This window comes from Chanodichthys erythropterus, chromosome 18 (genome assembly GCF_024489055.1).
Source record: "Chanodichthys erythropterus isolate Z2021 chromosome 18, ASM2448905v1, whole genome shotgun sequence".
NCBI lineage: Eukaryota > Metazoa > Chordata > Actinopteri > Cypriniformes > Xenocyprididae > Chanodichthys > Chanodichthys erythropterus.
In genome coordinates, this window is record NC_090238.1 from 26,638,288 (window position 1) to 26,661,147 (window position 22,860).

General features: G+C 38.6%; 1 protein-coding gene across 2 annotated transcripts in view; it reads right to left on the reverse strand.

Moving 5' to 3' along the window:
* Positions 1 to 22,860, reverse strand: part of pacrg (PARK2 co-regulated) — a 134,158-nt gene that overhangs the window by 89,676 nt on the left and 21,622 nt on the right. Inside the window, exon 2 of one of the 2 annotated variants that reach the window (XM_067368068.1) lies at positions 15,450 to 15,584. The exons of the other annotated variant lie outside the window; for it this stretch is intronic. Coding sequence (XP_067224169.1) covers positions 15,450 to 15,584 — 135 coding nt within the window. The remainder of the gene's footprint in view (positions 1 to 15,449; positions 15,585 to 22,860) is intronic. 2 annotated transcript variants of the gene reach the window in all.

The window sequence follows — 22,860 nt, forward strand, 5'->3', positions numbered from 1 at the left end:
TCGCATCGCATGATCATTTTATTTATTTTTATTTTTTTCACTGACGTTTTGTAGAATTTCGTTTACAATTTTGATCTGTTTACCGTGTCACACGCTGGACGCTCACCGCTGCTTCAGCCATCATATGAATATCCAAATAAATCTATGTGATCAACACACTGAGAAAGTCGATTCATTTATTTGTTGGAAACGTTTAAATGATGCTTAAAGGAGCATATTGAGGAGGCCTACAACTTGTCATTGTAATTCCCCTTTTCCATGATCACAGATGAGGACAATCAGAGATTATGGGTCAAATTCAGCGGACAGACGGACACGAACACACTGTATTTTTATATTTATTTTAACAAATGACAACCACACTAAGCAATTTACTACCTTTATAAAACCGTTATGAAGAAAATGTATAAAATGCATGCATTTTAAGTTATACTTAAAGTTTATATTTTGGTCTCATCCGTTTATCTGCATGTGCTTTATTTGTAAATAGAATTTGGTCTCTTTAATATCAGTCTAAGTGCATTTAGCGTTTTCTTGAGAGGACATGAGAGGAAACTGTTTAAGATATAAATGTGTTGCGTTCATATTTTGGGCTCATTTGCGTATCTCCACACAGTATGCTTTAATAAATATGTACAGAATTGTTTGTTTGTCACATGAAGTGTTTTTCTTGTTAAGCATTTGAATGTCCCCGTCAAGTTCTGCTAATTCACGAGCGCAGTGAGAGTCAGACTGGCAAAGGTAATGTTAATAATTAAACCAAACGAAATCAAAGCGTTCAAAAACACTTAGCAATGTTATTATTTTATTGAGTGATAAGCAGTGGGTTTAATCAGTGCCATTAATAATAGATTTGCCATCCAGCATCTTCTCGTCATCTCCTCAACCTGCTTCCCTTGGTGTTTTTACACGCAGAAAAGGCAAAAAAACGTTTTTCACCATCTTGTTTTCTCTCAGAACGATGATCTGAGTTACTATCACAATTATCGATGCAGCATTAATGACATACAATGGTGACATTTTTCACAATCATGACAGAAAACAAATTACTGCCCTAAACTCAATAACGGAAAGGTCCTGTCAAGATGGCGGATAAACAAAGAAGTTACTCAGAACTCAATGTGGCGTGACGTCAGATTCGTATTCTCTATATCTCACGCCGATTGTGTAAAGCATTTACCATATCTGAGAAAAATGTAGCAGCGCGTTGATCTGACAGTCTCTTCAGGAAGATTACAAACGGCGAAAGCCACACGACGATTCTCTGCTGTTATTGCTTCACGATGTGAGTACAGGACTCTTTCACTTCAATGCCCCTTGTTGGATGACATTATTTTTATTATTTGCCCTATATGTGTTGTCTCCTGCTTCTTGAATCTCGCGCCCCCTGAGCTGACTGGAATGCTTTTGGTTGTCATGACAATGACGTAGTTTAGGGCGGCTATATTCCGCGTTCATTCACACTGAACCAGAACAGTATCAGACTCGCCTTTGATATTAGGGGCTGAGGTGGGTCAGACCCGGCGTATTTTAGGTTTTCTTTAATGCGGCATTGCGTCTTTACACTGAATTCTGAGCAGATACAGACCCGCTTCAGAGTAGCCATAAATCGGCTGTGTAAAGATGCCTTAATGCAAGTCTTTCATGGGTTTTCTACTACATATTTCAGTAAGAGACATAATTTACGTTATATTAAGCCATACAAGTCTTAACACCAGGGGTTCCCTTTAACAATGTTTTTAGTACCTTTCTGGACCTTGAAACTGGTGGTTAAATTGCTGTATACTGAGGAGTCAGAGAACAAAAATATCTTAATTTGTGTTCAGAAGATGAACGAAGGTCTTACGGGTGTGCAGTAATTAATGCCAGAATTTTAATTTCTGGGTGAACTAACCCTCTAAATTAACTGTGTTTTTCTGAGCTCCTGCCTATGCAGAGCATTTCATATCAGTCACTAATAAGTTTCCATTTCAATTATGATGCTGCCTATGTAATGTAGGTAGTAGCCAACAAGGCAGTTCACTAGGTTTGGAAAAGAGCTTGGTACTTGGTGCAGAAATAATGGAAACCCAAACAGAGCCTGTTCAAACCTCCTGTGAACAGGTCTGTGGGGGGTCTGAGTCTCTCACACATGCCATAAGCAGTGTTGAGGGGGTCTTACACACACACACGCACACTGTAAACAGTGTGTGTGTGTGGGGGGGGGGGGGGGGGGTCTGTGTCTCAGAGGACCTCTGTGACAAAGAGAAAAATATGCTGATTTGTGGAATTTAAGGGAGGAGACAAATACAACAGCTCAGCACTTTCAGGAACCTGCCTACTTCTCTGCCTCATGCTAGTGACAACAAAACACACACACACCTACATTATGAGACACAAAACAAACACTTACTGTACAGCCACACATTGTGATACAAACTCACACATACGCTGGCCATAGTCAGAGGTGCTCTGGGGCTGTAATAAGATTTAGTCACAGTGCTGGGTCAGTTCTTAGCCATATTGGGGTCAGAGATGTGGTTGTCACCTTGGCCCCTCATAAATAATTCAACGTTTTAATATAGCGCCACCTCCTCTGCCCCTCTCTTGCAGGCTTACAAGCCACCATTCACGTCTCTCCCTCAACCTTGCTTTCCTTTTGTTTTGCCCTTTTTTCTGTGACACAGACTGACAGTAGCTGTCCGTTTGTTGAGAGCAGTTGGTGTGAAAGGAGGTGTTTGATACAGCCGGCAGGACGTCACGTCATTCTGTGGCCTACCCAGTCGTTCTGCCTTTTATGTGCGACGAGAACAAAGCAAGGTGACACTTTGACAGTATCCCTTGCTCGTCTCCTCCATCACTCTCACATTATCACAAAAGAAAGGAATGGAAAGACGAACGCAGTCAGCAACTCCTCCCCTCTCTCTTCTATCCCCTCTCTATATCCATCTCTATTTCTCCTCTATACTGCATGTTTGTGTGTGTTAGGTGGGGAGATAAGGACTCAGGGGCAGGATCATCAGTTCTGATGTAATGACTCAGAGCCACATCCATCAGGACACAAAGGCCGTCAGACCCCGTAATGGAAGATAGCATGACAAATTCACTAATGAGCTTTACAATGTGACCTAGACAGAAATTCAGTAGCATCCACTCAGGATGAGACAGATCTATACAGCTGCTAATGTAGGTAATCATGGGTAGGGTGTTGCAGTGGACAGATCTGGGCTGGAAAGCTAAAGGTTGAAGGTTCATGGCCATCCCTGTGCTTCTAATGAACAAATTCAAATGAGTTGAAAGTTGAAATAGGTTATAGTCACAAAATGAAATAGCCACAAAAATATTTATTTAAAAAATTAAAAGGGATTATGTTATTGATGTTATTTAAAGGGACCCAAATAACCCAAATTTTACAATTCTGTTATCCTTTACCCAGCCACACCTGCATGGATTTCTTTCTTATGCAAAACACAAATGAAGATATTTTGAAGAATGTTTCAACACACACAATAAAGGCATCTTGTCCAAACAGCAGGTTCGGGCATGCCTCAATGCCTTCCCACCTCTGTATATTCCATATGGCATTTTTCAGGTTTCAGACATAGCCTGAACCTCAGTCTGAACCAACCCTACAATCACATCCCACACACAATAGCTAAAGAGACTGAAGATCAGTCACTGTTCTGCAAATGTCTGGGGGTTCTCAGAGCTCCCCAGAGCACCAGAAATAGGCTGGTGATTGTGCCTAATCTCACCTACCCTTAAATGTCATTTGAGTCAGAGAGGGAGAGAGAGAGAAAGAGAAAGAAAGAGAGAGTGGTGGGACTACAACCTACCTCCTCACACTGCCATCAGAAATTAGTGTCATGTGGGAGTGGGACCTACTGAGCCTGGAGAGATAAAATGATATTTCGCTTTTTCATTCAGCATGTGGTGTTGCCGTAGCTTTAGTTATCTTCATAAATATATTGACGACATAAACAGAAATGTATCTGTAATTGCAAACTGGTGTGCTACATACTCTAAGTGTCAGATACTGGATGGATGGATGGATGGATGGATGGATGGATGGATGGATGGATGGATGGATGGATGGATGGATGGATGGATGGATGGATGGATGGATGGATGGATGGATGGGACACTGCTGCAGATAGACAGGCAAACAGATGGATGGATGGACACATGCAAGTAGATGGAAAGATGCATGGAGACAGACAGGTTAATGGATGGATGGATGGATGGATGGATGGATGGATGGATGGATGGATGGATGGATGGATGGATGGATGGATGGAGACACTCCTGCAGATAGACAGGTAAGCAGATGGATGGATGGATGGATGGATGGATGGATGGATGGATGGATGGAGATACTCCTGCAGATAGACAGGCAAGTGGATGGATGGATGGATGGATGGATGGATGGATGGATGGATGGATGGATGGATGGATGGATGGATGGATGGATGGATGGATGGATGGATGGATGGATGGATGGATGGCCGGACAGAATGACAGACGGGTGGATGGAGACATGCACATAGATAGACAAAAAGGCAGGCAGTTGGATGGAGACATGCAGGTAGACCGAGAGACAGACAGATAGACAGGCAGACGGACAGACCGATGGATGGATGAAGACAGAGAGGAAATGGATGGCTTAATGGATGCAGACCAGCAGGAAGATGGACAGACAGGCAAGAGAGAAAGATGGACAGATGGAAACAGTCAGACTGACAGACCAACAGTTCAGTATTCTTGGTTCAGTTTGAGAGTACAGACGGAACAGTGAGAAGAGGGTGCATGTGAGGACAGACACCGTCAAGGCAGTTACAGAGAGACAAAGACAATCAGAGAGACTGTAGACAGAGAAAACAGCTGTAAGGTGACTGCAGAGCAGCTGGAGGACAGGAACCGCTGGAGAGACAGTCAGTGAGACAGGCAGTCATCATCTGAGCAGCTGCAGGGAGAGAGAAGGTCAGATCAGTCGCAGAGTTACAGAGCAGCCATTTGGGAGACAGACAGGGAAAGAAGCCAGATAGAGATGCGCCCAGGGAAGAGGTGTCGCTACACCTGGGAGACATGAATAGCCCTGTGGGTGTCTGAATTTGAATATGAATGTCTTTCCTGATTCACAACAAGGGCAGCGACAGGGGCACTTTCATCTGCGGCGAGCGCATATGTGCGTGAGCGTCGTACAGTGCATTAATCACAGGGACGCCAATCCAAACACACCGACCTTGAGGTTACAAGAAAGACATTAGGGCCGTCTATCCTCTCAAAAGAGGGGGGAGAAAAAGCTTTCAAGGTAATGAAATTCTGCCATAAGTTAAATAAAATACTTGTGGGCACAGGCCTGGGTGAAAATATACTTAAAAAAATTAGATTAAATTGGATTTCTTTCTCTCCTCCACCCCCCACCCATCCTTTCTTTTAAATTAGGCTTAAGTGCATGTGTGGCGTATTTCTTCTTTCTCAGGATAACTGCATTACTGTCCAGAATGAATAGAATCATTTCCAAACCAATTAACCTCTGACAGAACGGATGAGTGGACAGGAATGAGAGCGAGTAGGGAGAGAGCGAGTGCGGTGGAGAAAGAAGCTGATATCTTTGAGAGAAAAAAAGAAGAAAAAGGGGAAAAGCTTTGCGCAAGGGGACGGAGTGAGTGACAAGGGTCTAAGATAGTGACGAGACCAGCATGACAGCGACAGTTAGACTGCGGAATGAGGCAGACGGAGATAGAACACCAAATGGCCACCTCTCCCCAGTCAGCTTCCCCTCCGCTAGCCCCGGTGCGCTGCTAGCATTAGTATTTGACATTAGTGTGCACCCTGCTCATTCTCTATGCTGAGGAGTGTTTGGCATCCAGCTGCTATGCCTCCATTTAGTTAATTAAAGGCTCCATTTAGATCTGCAGCCTGCTGGCTATGAGCATGTCAATCAATTGCAGCTCTGTGGCTCAACGTGGGGCAGAACGACTGATCCGACATACGCTCCTCCGGCCAAAGTCTGGGTTCTCAAAGGCGCCCAGATACATCAAAGAACGCAGCTCACCCAGCTTCCATGTTTCTTCCTATAAATGGCATGGACAGACTCTCTTTATTCAGGACTGGAAGACAGAGAGTGCTTGAAAGAGCATCATCAGTGATTCAGAAAATGTTAAACTTCCCAACATTTCAGATTCTTTTGCCTTCGTTTTAAACCCAAGTAGATCTACAAACCATGAAGATTCTGACATCCAAATCTTCAAATGCCCTTCCGTAAATTGCCCACAATGCCTTTCTGGAGTTATTCCAGGTCATTACATTAGGTAGGACTACGAGAAAATGTACAGTAGTTGATCGATAAAACACATTTCTACTAGCAGCCCATAAGTAAAATTAATTAAGCACTTACTCTCCATTCCCGAGAGAGGGGTCTTTCATTTTTATTCCCCTCTTTTTTTATTTTTTGCTCTCTTTGATGATTGCGGTTGAATTACGTAATTAGTTACAGGCTATAGCAGAAGGGTAAGTGTTAAGCAGGGGGGTCAAGGTTTGGTTGGTTAGCATGGGTAGTTAGCCCCTGAATAACTTCATTATTATGTGGGCAAAAAGCATGTTTCTCCTCTGACAGCCATTCAAACATTAGAATATAAATTATAAAATATACAGAACCAACATCCACTATAAAATAATGAAAAAATCTTTTCTTTTCTTTTTTTGACTGTCATAAAAAAGCAACAGTGGTGAAAATGTTTTAGACATTATGGGATGGCATGTTGGTGCCGGTATATTTATATATTCATTTTTATATTGTCATTTTACTGTTTTTATATGGTTTTTTACAGTAAAAGTACATAAAATGCAATGTTAAAACATATACAGTCGGGTCGGGTCAACATACATTATATGATAAAGTAATTTCCAATTGACAAATTAACAGTTTTTTTTTTACTGTTAAAAATGTTTCTGTAATAATTGCTCATTTTACAGAAAAGGAAATTCAATTTCAGGTTTAGAATAACATAAGCATGAGTAAATGAGGACTATATTCCCTGTCTGCTTCCTTTGACATCACAGCCCAGAACAGTCACTAGTGCTGCCATCAACTAATAAAAATGCCATTTTCATGCAGAGTGATTAATCACATGGCATTTACGGCTCAGGTGATCGACAAAAAACTTAATCAATGGAATATACAGAGGTGGGAAGGCATTGAGGCATGCCCAAACCTGCTGTTTGGACAAGATGCCTTTATTGTGTGTGTTGAAACATTCTTCAAAATATCTTCATTTGTGTTTTGCATAAGAAAGAAATCCATGCAGGTGTGGCTAAGTAAATCAAAACTTAGCGCCCATGCAAAATATGGCATCAGCAGTTGAAAACGGCACTGGAAATATGCTTTCGCCTTTTTCCATATCAACTCTCTATCTCCCTTTGAAGTGCAAGAATATATCATTGGACTACCTGATCTCTCTCCAGCTAAGAATGTAAATAAAAATTTACAAAAATCTATGCAGGCAACTCAGTGACAGGGTGTTTTTGCAAAAAGATTGAAGGCATCCAGAAGGAGCAGGTCTTCTCTTCTCTCCGTATTTAAACAGGTGTACGCCCTGCCAGGTCTATAATGAGGCTGCTCTCAGATTCCAAAGTGGACCATGGGATTAACTCCTGAGAGAAATGCTTCTCCTTGGACGGGTCATATAGCTGTCAGGAGAGGGTCTGTGCTCACATAAGGTACCGCCCATTAAAATGCTAATGTGCAGATGGAGATAAAATAGAGGGGAAATAAAAACACCCCACCTCAGCGCTGTGTCTGCAGTGTTACGCACACTAATACACTTACGCATACAGGTCTTCTCCAACCCCCCCTCCTCCTGGCATAATTCAATCAGGGGATTGAATGGATGAGATCGCTTACCCTCTCCATTTCCTAAAGCACTTGATCAGATTAATTGATTGCCCCCACCCCCCTTCACTCCCCCCTCCGCAGTCAGCAGCATGATAGCAGGAATCAAGTTTATATTGATGTTTGCAATGAAATGTTTTTACACCCATGTCACAACTCTTAGCAAAAAAAATGACAACATAGGGCAAAATAAGGATGGATGGGACACTACTGCAGAGAGACAGTTGGATGGATGGATGGATGGATGGATGGATGGATGGATGGATGGATGGATGGATGGATGGATGGATGGATGGATGGATGGATGGATGGGACACTCCTGCAGATGGATGGATGGATGGATGGAATGAACACTCCTGCAGATAGACAGGTGGATGGCTGGCTGGATGGATGCTAGTTCATTTTAATGAACCCCCTAAAAAGGCTCAAAAACTCAAATGTACGATTTACTGATTTGAATCAGTATAATGACTCAATCATTGACTGAATTGGTCCTTGACTTGTACACTGTGCTGCAAGTCATTAGCTGCATTTCCACTGTCGGGCCGAATGGTTCTCATCGCGTAACTGTTCCATTCCGTGCCGATCAGGACCAGCTGGTACGGTTACGATTTTATTTTCCACTGTGGGGATGATAACGGCCACTCTTTGGAATGTAATGTGTAATGCAATGTCGTTGTCTTGGTAACGCAATGATTTTCTTATGATATGAGATGTAAATAATGACCGCGTTATGGAGGATGATTAGATATTTCTTTTAATTTGATCATTAACTTGCATTTACATCGCTCAAATAGAGCACTTAGCCAGCTACGGAGAAACTAGCCGCGTTTTCCATTACAGATTTGCGCAAAACGTTTGCGATATTTTCTAAATGACGATAAAAAACTATTGCGACATGACGGCGTTTCCATTAACCGATGTTATGCGACTAAAACTCTCGCGATCAGTCATTCTCCTCTCGCGATTAGTCATTTTCCAAAAGATATTTCTATCTGAGAGAGCTTTATTTTGAGTGTAGCATTTGCCATAGCTTCTGTAAGCCCTTCACCCTCATATATGCTTCCCTGGGTGCTTCTCAATACAGCAATTGCATACAGATTGCATATACAGACTGTCTCCGGGGAGCGGGGTTAGACTAATCGACTAGTCGGTTGAAAAAAATTCAGTTTAAACGGATATGAAATTAGTCGTTGCACACATCCCTATTATTAACAAAACGAATCATACGGAACCAGACTTAAGTGGAATCAGAAACAGATTCATTAAATTAAACGGATATGAAATTAGTCGTTGCACACATCCCTACTATTAACAAAACGAATCATACGGAACCAGACTTAAGTGGAAACAGAAACAGATTCATTAAATTAAAAAAAGCATGTTCACAACACAACACAAATGTTCAGCACAGAAAATAAATGCCAATTCAGCCACAAATCCTATTGGCTGGCCAGTATTCTTCACAAGTTCAATGGCAAAGAGATAAGAACACCTCTTCATAATACAGCATGTGAATATTCATGTTGATCTGAACAGATGCATTAACAGCTATTCATTCAAATTAAAATGTATGGTACCAAATTTTTCACACTGAATATTCATCTTTGTGTGAACAGGCATTAAAGCTTTTTTGAATCAGTATGTTAATTGTCTTGTATTTTGTTGCTGTCTGTTTTAACATGTACATTGTTGAGTTTTGGGAAGATTGAGAAGTCTGGTGGAATTTTCCAAAAATTCTGAGGTAACCTGACTTCATTGCTAATTGTTGCCATGGCGATGATGTGAGCGTCCTTGTCAACTCCGTAGAAACAAAAGAACAGAAGTACTATTTGTTTGTGCTGAATGTTTTTGTAGTGAATGGATTAAAGCATTTAGTTTTTTTGTAAGTACAGAAAACAAAAATTGTGCTAATGTATTTAGCATTAAACATTTAATCACTAAAGTGCACATTTAAACACATGCAGAAACTCTTGCAGTGTGTGCGTGTTCACTACTCACTATTCCTGATTCGTGTGCACTAACTTGGATGGGTAAAATGCAGAGGACAAATTCCAAGTTTGGGTCACCATATTTGGCCTTCACGTCACACTGTCACACTGACTGGCCAGATTCTTATCCCTATCTGTGACCAGATCATCCGATACCTTTTTCTCTCCTCCTTCTCTCTCTCTCTCTCTCTCTCTATGGAAATCCCTGGAAAACACTTTGGAACACCATAAAATTGATGGACTGTTCTGATAGCAACAGGGCCAAATGTGAGAGATGCACAAACACACAGAGCGAGAAAAAGAGTGAGAGAAAAAGAGAGAGACCTCCTTCTTACTCTTATCAGTCTACCGCACATGTTCTTAACACACCACATGTCAAAACTTCAACTGTGGAGACAGCACGAGAGAGAATTGTGAGGACTAAAAATATCAGTTCTCTACTTCACATCCCTGTGCATTCAAACACTGCCCTTGACATTTAAACAGCAGCGTCTGTTCTCATACATCAACACACACGTACATCTCCTGCCTGAATACACACATCTGAAGGCTCACATATGAGCAAAAGTTTCAAACTCAATGTTTAAAGATGCAAACGCACACAGTAATAACCAACTCGAAGAGGCCTTCTAAAGGACTATGTTTACCATGAAGTAGAAAGACAGGGAGGTACATAGGAGAAGAGAAGGGGAAACACTTTGAAACGCCTGCAGGAATGCACTGCTGCTCCCTGCTGCACAGAAAGGGGGATACACACTCAACAGAGGAGAGACGAGATGAGACAACATAAGATGAGAGGAGATACAGTTACAGATGTTAAAAGTCATTAGACACATCATCTTTGGTCATCACAAAGGTCAGTCCTTATAAATGCACTTTATGTTTATGTTTGCTGATTTTGAAAAACTTTTATACACTTTTCAAGAAAAGTTCAAATTAATAAATGTCATGTGGTGTAACCATAAAAAAGTAACATTTTCCAACTCTGAAAACATTTGAGAGCACACATCTTAACTTTGTTTTTGTTTTGTTTTTTATACATTTTCCAAGGTTAAATGTTTTTTTTCATCATTAATCATTAATTAATAAATATCATTATTTAGATATCAAGTCACACCACATGAGATTTTACATCTTGAACATACCTTGCTTTGTCAAAAAAAAGTCCAATTACCTAATATCTTAAGAAAATTTTTGACCTTGACACACTGTCATGAAGGTCTGGGCTGGGCTAATTACATCTATAATATAATTTATCATTTTTCTTCATGTTGGTTACATCACATGGTGTTGCTTCTGTAGGGATAAGTTTTAGCAAATGATAATAAGCAGAGAAGCATTTTTGTTCAAATAGTACGTCTAAGTAGTTAGACAAGCAGAATAGTTATGTCTAAGTGCTTAAGTTTTTTTGTCAAGAATTTCATTCTTTTAAAGGCACAATATGTACGATTTTTGGATTAAAATATCTAAAATCACTAGAACAAGGTTATATATTTTGTTGACTCGTGTACTTACAATATCCCAAATGTTTCCAAGAATGTTTAAATCCAAAGAAATATGCGATTTTAACCAGGACACGGACCATGTCCGTGCGTTGCCAATCACTGACATCATATCCGCATTACCCTGGATTTTGTAGAAACCATGGAAACACCAAAGACCCTTTAATATATTATGTGTTTTATTAGACAGGTGAGCAACTATTCGTATGGAAACATTCATCGATAGAAAACTAATCATGTTATATAGCTCAACACAGTAAGTCCTATTGTTTAAATCTCATTTTCTTTATTTACAGCAAGTACGATGTTTTACCAAGCTCTAGCTTACTGCAGTGTGCAACAAATGTCTCATAGAAGCTGCAGAGTGAACGCAGAGTAGCACTATAACAACTTTCAACATACAAATGCATCTAATATGATAAAACAGCGCTGCTTTATCCCACATACGCTTGACCGGAAGAAGCGGAAGCAGCTACTACGGCATAATAAAAGTTCTGCTGCCCTCAAGCCCTGTGTCGCACATGTCTCTCATTAGCAATCGCTCCAGCGGCCTCGTTTCTGCTCGCACAGCACTCAGCCCTACTCTGCTTCACTACAGTAACATTAATAATCTCATCCATGAACATGATTCCTGCTCGAGTCCCATCCCGATTCTTTTCCACCGGCTGTAGACGTGAAGACAACACCCTCCATGATTCAACAAAATCAAAGCGTCATCAAGCTATGCCTTCGTTTTAAATAAGCGAACTCTAGTGGCGAAAATTTACATATTGTGCCTTTAATAAGGCTTTTTTCTTTATGATATCAGGACAAATGTATAACCCTGATATGTATGCCCACCAAAAAAATATCAAACTGAATTCAGAAATTAAACATGCTCATATATCGGGTGTATTCAAGCCAATATATATATATATATATATATATATATATATATATATATATATATATATATATATATATATATATATATATATATATTTATTTTAGGGTTGCACGGTGTACCGGTACTACGGTAGTATCGCGATACTAAAACTTCAAAATACTGGCGATGCCATTGTATTTTTTAAACGGTAGTATCGTCAGTACCGTAAGGAATGTTGTATGTGCGGCAGGTACACTTCAATTGAACATGCGTGCCTGCAAAAACATTACAAGAGACTGCCGTTGACTGCTGTGCCCTGTGTAGTAAATGCTCTGTAGAATTAGCGCCTTATTGTTTCCTGATGCTTCAGTTAATTTTGCAATGAGATAAAGTTGCGCTTGCACGTTGTTGTTGTCATTTAATCTGAAGGAAGGGTCTGAAATTCACTTAATTAACATAATAAAATCTTTATATAAGACTGAATTCTCGCAGTTTTCCGTTGCTCATTTGGCCACTTCTGGAAAAGATTAAATAGTTTGTTTCTAGAAACACGACAAACACGATTCAGACAAATGCAATTCCATTCATCAATAAGTTATAGCGGGTTTGCTCTCGGTTCTTATCAATCATACCAATCGTGATTTTTTAATTATAAATGTATTATATGTTTTAATATAGGCTACATAGCCTACTGCTCTCCAGTCAGGGTTAGATATTTCAAGATAGGCTGGCAAAAATGCTCCTGATAGTTCGTGACACGAGCAAGAGCGCTGTTTTTGTTTCGTTTCTAAATGAATCTGTTTTTGAACAAATTGGGCGAGTCACTGACTCACTAATCCATTCATTAAGAAAGTCATTTGCTTCGTTCCTGAATGAATCAGCCGTTTTGAACGAATCGGTTGAATGATTCATTGACTTGATCATTAACACTTGCTGCCACCTATTGGCGACTTTAGTCTCCCATCTAAAAGTAGGTCTATTCTATCATTTTTTTCCGCCAACATTTTTATTTCTATATTCAAATTTTATATTTGAAACATTAATATCATAACATTATTTATGCAATTGTAATTGAAGTGTAAATGCATAAATGTTACATCGTAATGTCAGTTCATACAGCTTCTGTGCAGTGCTAAGATGAATTTTGTTTACAATGATTAATTTGATTGGTAATAAAAGCCTGTTATTCATTCTCATTAATGAAGTAGGCTATTCAGAGAAAAATCTGGTCTGTTTTCATGTTTTTTATGAAAGTTTGGTTCATTTTGTATACTGCATGGTATCGCGATACTACTTAGTATCGTGATACTTCAGCTGGTATAGTATCGTAAGACATTTTTATGGTATCGTGACAACCCTAATATATATATATATATATATATATATATATATATATATATATATATATATATATATATATATATATATATATATATATATATATATATTTATTTATTTTTATTTATTTTTATTTTTTTATTAATATATCCAGAGTGTCATATCAATGACAGACCTGCAGCGTGTTGGTCTGATATCCCGTGATTAAACCAGTTAGATGAAAACAAGACTCTATTACTGCTTTCTTTCCCTCTATTTTAGACAGATTGATCTGGTCACCTCATCTTGAACTATTGCCCTAAGGATTCCTTTGTGCTAACACAGCTGTTCCCATACACTTCACATAATAAACCAGCCTTTCATAAGAACAGGCAATGCTGCCACTTACACTAACATAAACCTAATGAAACACTTACAAATGCTCTCAGCCTGAGCATGACCTCTAGGTGACCTGGTACCTCTCATATCACAGGGGTCGATGGGGGCATGATTTTACTCACAGATACATGTATTATATTTATGGAGCGAAGGTGTGTAAATACTGTGTGTGAAAAGCAGAATCAAATCAACAGCAGCATGCGAAGGGAAATCAATAAGCATTACAGATGCATTAGACGTGACAGCTACAATTTCATACACCACTTCCTGTCGGCTCCCAGCAATTTCATAACAACACAAAGAAAAAGAGACATTATTTTTTTCAAAACGTAGGAAAATTCATTTTGAAATTTGCTTTTAATAATTCATGCTGAGGCTTTCAGAGTTTTTTAACCTGGAAAAAGAGAAATGCTTATGAAGGAGAGAGAGGTAAATGTTTGTTTTTGTAAGTAGTCAGGGGCTGTTCTGATACCTCTGAATTAGTGCGCACGCAGCAGGTTAACACTGATAATACTACTGCTGACCTTCATGAAATAAATGTCTAACCTGCAGGCACAAACAGGGACTAGTAACAGTTAACTATTAGGTCAACCAAGCTGTACAACTGCAGTACAATGAGGACAATGAGCATCACTCTGATTGATCAGAGCTCTTTCACATGTTTGTTTTCCTATCAAGGTGGGGATCGTTCAAAGGTTTGGGGTCAGTTAATTTTTTTTTATTGAAACACTCCCATGTGTATCTGTGTAACCGCTCGGTGAAAAGTATCAAAGATGATTTAAAACATGTTTTTGAAGTGTTGATCATTGTTGCCAATCACAGACATCTCTGATTGGCCATTGTGTTCATGCACTCAACAGATACGTTTAAGAATCTGCTAGACAGTACTCAAAATGCTAGGGGAAACTTGGTACCGAAGTCTGTACTTTTGACAACCCTAGTCTCTAATGCTTGCCAAGACTGCATTTCATGGATGAAAAATAAAGTAAAAATAGTAAATTGTGAAATATTAATACAATTCTAAATTTTCCATTTTTATATATTTTAAAATGTAATTTATTCCTGTGATGACAAAGCTGTATTTTTAGCATCATTACTCCATTATAAATGTCTTTACTCTCACTTTTGATCAATTTAATGCATCCTTGCTGAATAAAAGCATTAACTTCTTTCCAAAAAAAAAATCGTACTGACCCCAGACTTTTGAACAGTAGTGTATATTAAATCTTCTAATTCCTGACTGCTTTGTCGGACAAAATGGCGGATTCTGCGTTATGACTGGTTATATCGCTTGTCAATCAAACTCCCGGCAAAGGGTAGCTTACTGCCAAGAACAGTCTACTTCAGAAAATTGCCATCTAAATGACATGTAATGCAATCAGCTCCAGACTGTTTTATATGTGAATTTTAGATGTCTGAATATCTGAAATTGATGTGTAAGGACAGTAGAGATACACTACGTGCTAGAAAGACAACAGAAGCACAAGTTATGTTTTATATACCTTCCATGCAATGCGGTTGCCTTTAGAATCATGTTCTAGGGCGATGGGAAAGTCTCCACGCTCGTAGAACTTTCGGAAGGCTGTGGGTTTAGCTGGCCTCTCTTTGAAAGCCCCTGCAGCTGGAGGGCCCACCACCTATAGAACACAGAGCGAAAGAGAAAAGCCTGTCAGATACGGTGTCATCAGAGGGAATGGCAGTCCTAAAACTATCACAGAAAATGAAATGTGTTTGATCCTCTTTCATCCAAATGTAAATCTGCTTTCTTTCTGATGTCGGAGGAAGCATCTATCTGTTTTATAGTGACACAGAACAAACCATAAATTATTCACAATGTCTGCCTCATAAAATACAATCTACCAGATCACACAAAGTATGTATTAGCAGCATAAATAAACTGATGTATTCGCCACAACATACGAGATACTGAGTATGTGACAAGCTAAAGAAAAAGAAATGAGAGTTGTTTATTCAGGAACACAGTTAAACTCACGAAGGCCCCTGCAGTGAGATTGTGGCAGCCCGGGGCTTTGCTCCAGGCCTTAGCATTAAACTCTGACTTCATCTGAAGAAAATCATGCAGCAAGTCACACACTGGTGCTATTTTGTTTAATTGCTATGGTTTTCAAATTTAAATGAATGCATAAAGCTAAGCTAACAATGCAGCGATAATAATGTGTTTATATGAGAATCATGCTCTTGGTACATTTACGCATCTCAAGATGCATCACATATCTTCTCTGTGGCCACAAACAAACTTTTGCAGGAATTAATCAAGTTATAGTGTCTGTATGAAATACAGAAGTTGGCCCTACTATCCTGAATTTGTGATATATTCTTGCTGTAAATATGAATTATAGATGCCAGCTGTTAAAGGGTTAGTTCACCCAAAAATGAAATTTCTGTCATTAATTACTCACCCTCATGTCGTTCCACACCCGTGAGACCTTCGTTCATCTTCGGAACACAAATTAAGATATTTTTGATGAAATCTGAGGGTATCTGATCCACACATAGGCAGCAATGTCAGTGCACCTTTTGACATCCAGAAAGGTACTTAAAAACATTGTTAAAAGAGTCAACATGGCTACAGTGGTTCAACCTTAATGTGGTTCCATCAAAAATATCTTAATTTGTGTTCCGAAGATGAACGAAGGTCGAACGGAACGACATGAGGATGAGGGTTATATGACGGTTATAATCATTTTTGGGTAAACTAACCCTTTAACCAGTTTGGCATTAGCTGATTTAGCTCATTGAATCACTGAGTTGAACTCAAAAATGAACTGGATCAGTCCAATTACTGAACAAATCATATTAGCGACCACATTAACAAAATTTTGGCAAGCAAAAAATGTCAACTGTCAATAGTGTAGACCCTAGAGATATATATAGCACAACTCACATACAGTCAATTTTTTTCAAAGTTGTAAATAAAACATTAACGGAGTACATTTTACAAGAAAATGCTATTTCAGTCTTTCTACTTCAAAATTTCACTTTTAATTTAATGTAGTGCTTGGCAATTTTTTTTTTTTTTATTATTATTATTTATGAAATTTACTAGCACTTTCGGAGTGAAAATTGTTTCTATATCTTTTTTTTTTTTTTTAGTGCAGAACTCAGTTTCAAACCAAATATCCTTCTGTTGGAGAGTTCATTGCGAAATCTACAGGGGAAATCTTTTGCTCACCCGAAATCCCAGATTTCACCCACAAAAATTCAGCAAATTACCGTAACTGACCTCATCTATAGGGGCCATTCATTGTTTTTTCTATGTAAACATCTTGCATTAAAGCAAAATTATGTTCTACAGAATGAGAATGGCCCTTTAAACTGTTCTTTGTGAACTGGATCAAGTGATTCACTGAAAAGATCAGACTCAAAAGAACAATTCATTTACTGTACTTCTCTCAGGAACCTTCATGAATGCTTCATGAAATTCCAGATTGCATGGAATTCTATTGAAATGACTGGATTTTCGCTGTGAAAATTCAGTGAACAACAGTAAATATGACTGTAACTTTAGGGACCATTCCCAAAGAGATTTTTTTTTTTTCTTTTTGCATTCCACTATTTTCCATTGTTTTTCTATGAAACATGACAGAGATTCAATCGGGTACATGAGACTCACTAGTTCAAAGTTAAAATAATTTATTTACAAGGCAGCAGAATGTTAACAGCCTGTGATGAATAGGCAGGAAGTAAATGTTCACACAGTGAGGGTCAAGTGAGCACTTCCTATAAGTGAAGGAAGATGCTAACAGCACAGTCCATTCTATCTGCCGTTGACCTGAGAACACACACACTCATCTAAGAAGTGAGTTGTGAGTCCTAAGCTATCTCTTTCTATGAAAGCTGTGTTTCAATCACTGGAAACCGCTCTACCTCAGGGAGAGAGAGCAGCTCATTAATCCTCGGGCTGACTTCGCATTGGAGATGGTGTAATTCCACGAAGGTGATCAATCGCCTGCCCAAGCTGAGGCCACATCTCTCTAGCTCTCACTGGGCTCCTAAACTGCTTCTGAGAGCATCTGATGGATGCTTGGTGAGGGGCTGCAGCTCTTCGCTTGGGCAGGTGAAACCTGCATTAACATTTCCACTGCTCTCTCTCGCCTCCTTCTCCCACAGGACACATTCCCCTGACAATATCATTCAATTTCTGATTATGTGTGTGTGTGTGTGTGTGTGTGTGGCTGGTGACTCACCAGGTTTAGCAGAAAAAACAGAGGCTGCTCTGATAAGGTCAGACTGCACATAACCGCTGCAGGCAACTAAATTACCTCTCTTTATTCATGGAGCATTCACCTCCACACTCCACACACATACTCACCAATCCACCCTCTAATACACATGCACACACAACCTAAAGGGAAGGTTCCCAAGAAAAGTCAACCAGCACCAAACTAATCAATCATTCTATCTATGTATCTATCTATCTATGCATCTATCTGTCTGTCTGTGTAATCTGGAATGAAAATATGAGCGTCAGCTGTTTGATATGGTGTTAATGTCCATAAAATCAGAGGCTCTCTCTTCTCTCATTTTGTAACTTTCCTAAATAATGATGCAATTTATACGAGACAAACAGATATTATATAACGTTTACACTGCAAGTGTGAGATTTTAAATGAACAGCCTTCTGTTATGGTGATAAAACTCTGATATAATATCACTGTCTGGTTTGTTTGGATACGATGTCTGATTTCAACTTTCTTCAGTGACATGCTAAACATACACTACCGTTCAAAAGTTTGGGGTCAGTAAGATTTTTTTTAAAGAAATTAATACTTTTATTCAGCAATGATGCATTAATTAACCAAAAGTGACAGTAAAGATTAATAATGCTACAAGATTTCTATTTCAAATAAATGCTGTTCTTTTGAACTTTCTATTTATCAAAGAATCCATAAAAAGTGTCACAAATCCATAAAAAAAAATTGTCACAAAATTATTAAGCAGCACAAGTTTTTAAAAACACTGATAATGAGAAATGTTGATCACCAAATCAGCATATCAGAATGATTTCTGAAGGTTCATGTGACACTGAAAATTGGAATAATGGCTTCTGAAAATTCATTGTATTAACATTCCACAATATTATTTTAACATTTTTTTTTTTTATTTTTTTTTTTTGATCGAATAAATGGTCATGGTGAGCTTAAGAGACTTCTTTTAAAAATATTATAAAATCATACCCACCCCAAACTTTTGAACAGTAGTATATAAAAAAATATATATATAATACATTTACATTTCTGCACAGTGCCAAAGCTACCAGTACCTGGTTTAAGGACCATGGTATCCCTGTTCTTAATTGGCCAGCAAACTCGCCTGACCTTAACCCCATAGATTTTCTATTTTTTTCTATTGTGAAGAGGAAGATGCGATATGCCAGATCCAACAATGCAGATGAGCCGAAGGCCACTATCAGAGCAACCTGGGCTCTCATAACACCTGAGCAGTGCCACAGACTGATCGACTCCATGCCACGCCGCATTGCTGCAGTAATTCAGACAAAAGGAGCCCCAACTAAGTATTGAGTGCTGTACATGCTCATACTTTTCATGTTCATACTTTTCAGTTGGCCAAGATTTCTAAAAATCCTTCCTTGTATTGGTCTTAAGTAATATTCTAATTTTCTGAGATACTGAATTTGGGATTTTCCTTAGTTGTCAATTATAATCATCAAAGTTAAAAGAAATAAACATTTGAAATATATCAGTCTGTGTGTAATGAATGAATATAATATACAAGTTTCACTTTTTGAATGGAATTAGAGAAATAAATAAACTTTTTGATGATATTCTAATTATATGACCAGTACCTGTATATTATTGTGTAAGCAAAATCTGACATTTGAGATTTCCTTTTCTCCCAATCTTTCCTTTTCTTGGTAGAATAGGAAAAATGCAAGTAAGAGAAATGGAATTCTTTGCCATAAGGGGAACTGGAGCCCAAAGTCATGTTTAGAGCTTGATTTAACACTCATCCCCACTGGTAGCCTGCTGAATTTTAGTCAGTGTGTTGCCCCTGCGAGGAGACAACTGAGTCACTCCTGAATCTGATGAAAAATGACAACACACAGGCAAAGACGCCAACGCTCACTGCGGAGAACAAAAGACAATGAGGGATGAAACATCATGATTTCAATTATGAAAAAGAGTCAGAGATAAAAAGGCTGAAAATGGTCATATAATCCTGATTTTATTTAGACTGTAGCTCTACACTTCTACAAAACCTAAATAAATGCATTTGACTTCAGTTCGGCTCAGTAAGGCAATACTGTACAAGAAGGCAAATGTAGCCGATCATACAGTACATAAAGATGACAAACATTTCCACAGCTCAACAAAAACATAAATACAACAAAGCAGAGTCATAAAAAAAATTCCTCGTTTAATAAGCCTCATCTGCATTTTTCAGCTTTCCCAGTAAAACTCTCCTCCATAATCTTATAATCCTATAAGCATCACCTTCACTCAGTTACAGCACAAAAGTTCGCTGAGAATGAAGATGTTGTTTAGAGTTTAATAGTTTTAATCTAAACCTGCTGCTAGAACAGTTAAAGCTTTTTAAAAATCTGTCTTTCATTCCAATTTGTATCAGAAAGAGTATTTTCTATCCCTACACCAGCATCAGAAATTAAGTGCTCAAGGCAAAAATGTTACTGTAAGTGATAATGTTGCCCCAGATATTTCAAATGTGGAAGTAAAAAGTGCAAAAATATTTATCTAGGCTATTATCTAATAATTGATATATTTTATAAAATTTGGCCTTTTCTATTACATCTGTTTCAGCATTTAATGCCTTCACACACACACACAGTAGTGATCTGTAGCTTTCAAATGATTCAGTTGAAGCATTTGATATAACTGAATGCCATAGTGTGTTTTATATGGTTAGAAAGAATGCCAGAGGGCAAATATTTCTCCTTTATAAAACTTAATTTATAATATTGCTCACTAAACCATGGGGTAATGTGGAAGACTCGTACAGCTACTGCACATTCAGTCAATGAAAATGTGTCTTCTGTTGTGTCCCACTGCACATGAATTTAATAGTGAACACTAAATGAATTAGGGGACATTACTGTGGTTCACACTCTAAAAGCAGTGCTGGTATGTGGATAAAGAACATCTGCTCTTTGTGTCACACACATGCATCTGGTCACTGGTGCTGAATTTTTGCTGAGCCAGCTCAATGAATCAAGCACATTGATCAGTCTTGCCATGCTTTACATTTACTGCCATGACCAGTAATCAGACTACATCTATTCAGGCCGTTTAACAGCACGACGAAGAATAACACTCATGATCGTGAACCATCAAACACGTTCCATCAGCACACTCACTGCAATCTACAAAGGCATCCTGACACCTTTATGAATGTCTATTCTATCCAGAAGTGTGAAATCTGAGAGATTTTTTGACTACTGGTTAGCAGTTCTGTTCAGATTGTTCCTGTACAATACACTCTAGGACTGGATAAGGAGAATAAATGTTGAAACTGTTAATTTATTTATTTTTAATTAAGGGAAAGGCCTGTTAATGTTTAAATGCTGTTTTGTTTGACATTTTAAAGAGTTTCTGTAATCTTTGAATTGTGCTGAAGAATATGCAAGTAAACACTACATTGTAGGGCTTGGGGATATATCGCATGCGATTGTCACGCACATTTCGTCAGTAAAGTCGGTTCCCTGATTACCGCTAAATCGCCATCACCTGCTTTCAAATGGAGTGGCATTTAATAGACAGAGCTGTAGTTCACTGACAAGCTATGCAATATCGCATTCATTATCGAAGGCTATTCATCTGCGATAATGACAGTGATATTGCGTAGCTTGTCAGTGAACTACAGCTCTGTCTATTAAATGCCGCTCCATTTGAAAGCAGGTGATGGCGATTTAGTGGTAATCAGGGAACCAGCTTTACTGATGAAATGCGTGCGACAATCGCATGCGATATATCGCCCAGCCCTACTACATTGACTCTATAAGCATGACTGTGCTAATGCCAGTGACAAGTAATATCTTACTTTTTCATTAAATATACATTAAATAAGTTATGTCAGCATGTGCTATGATAGCTGTTGATTTTAACTAAAATAGTTTGAGTGGCTTTTTTTTTTTTTGAGTAAACAATTTGTAGCATAAACTTTGTGTTTATGCTACATATTAAGTTACTCTAACTCAATGTTACTTGTTGGTTGAATGTAATTTCACTCAAAGTTGTCATAACTCAGAAAAAAAACTGATGCAAACTGTTTTGCTATTTTTTTATTTTTTTGTAGAGCCACCACATTATTTTTAGAGTGTATGCTGTCAAGAAGCAGACTTGGAGACCCATGCTATGCTGCCAGTATGTAGACATTTTAAACAAGACTATTTTGTAATGATTCATATTTCCAGTTATGCTTCTAGTTCCTTGTAAGAAAATGTTCTTATAACACCATGAGACTATCAAGCTACAGCTGCATTCATAATGACAATAAGCTCATAACATTCGTCATTTTCAGCAGAGATGACAAATTACTACGTTTTTTGGCTGACAATCACTTAGGCAACATCCCACTGCCGATTTCAAGCTTGACAGCCAGCACAATGTTGTCTATAAGCACACACAAGTTACATTAGTACTGGCTTAGACACAGTGATGGTAGAGAGATGGATAAGATAAAACATGCAAGTTTTTTGTTAGTGAATTGGAAGGAACGCGTTCTTTCAACAGGTAGTCTCTGACTCAGACTGACGTCTGACGACTGACTATAGCTTTCACTGGCCAAGGACTGCCCAAAGGGACGTTTGACTGACATGTAATGCCACCAATCACAGTTCTTTTTGTTCCACGTCATGTTTAGGGGTGTAAAAATGTAAAGTCGATGCCCCAACAATAACAGACCGGCGTTCATCTA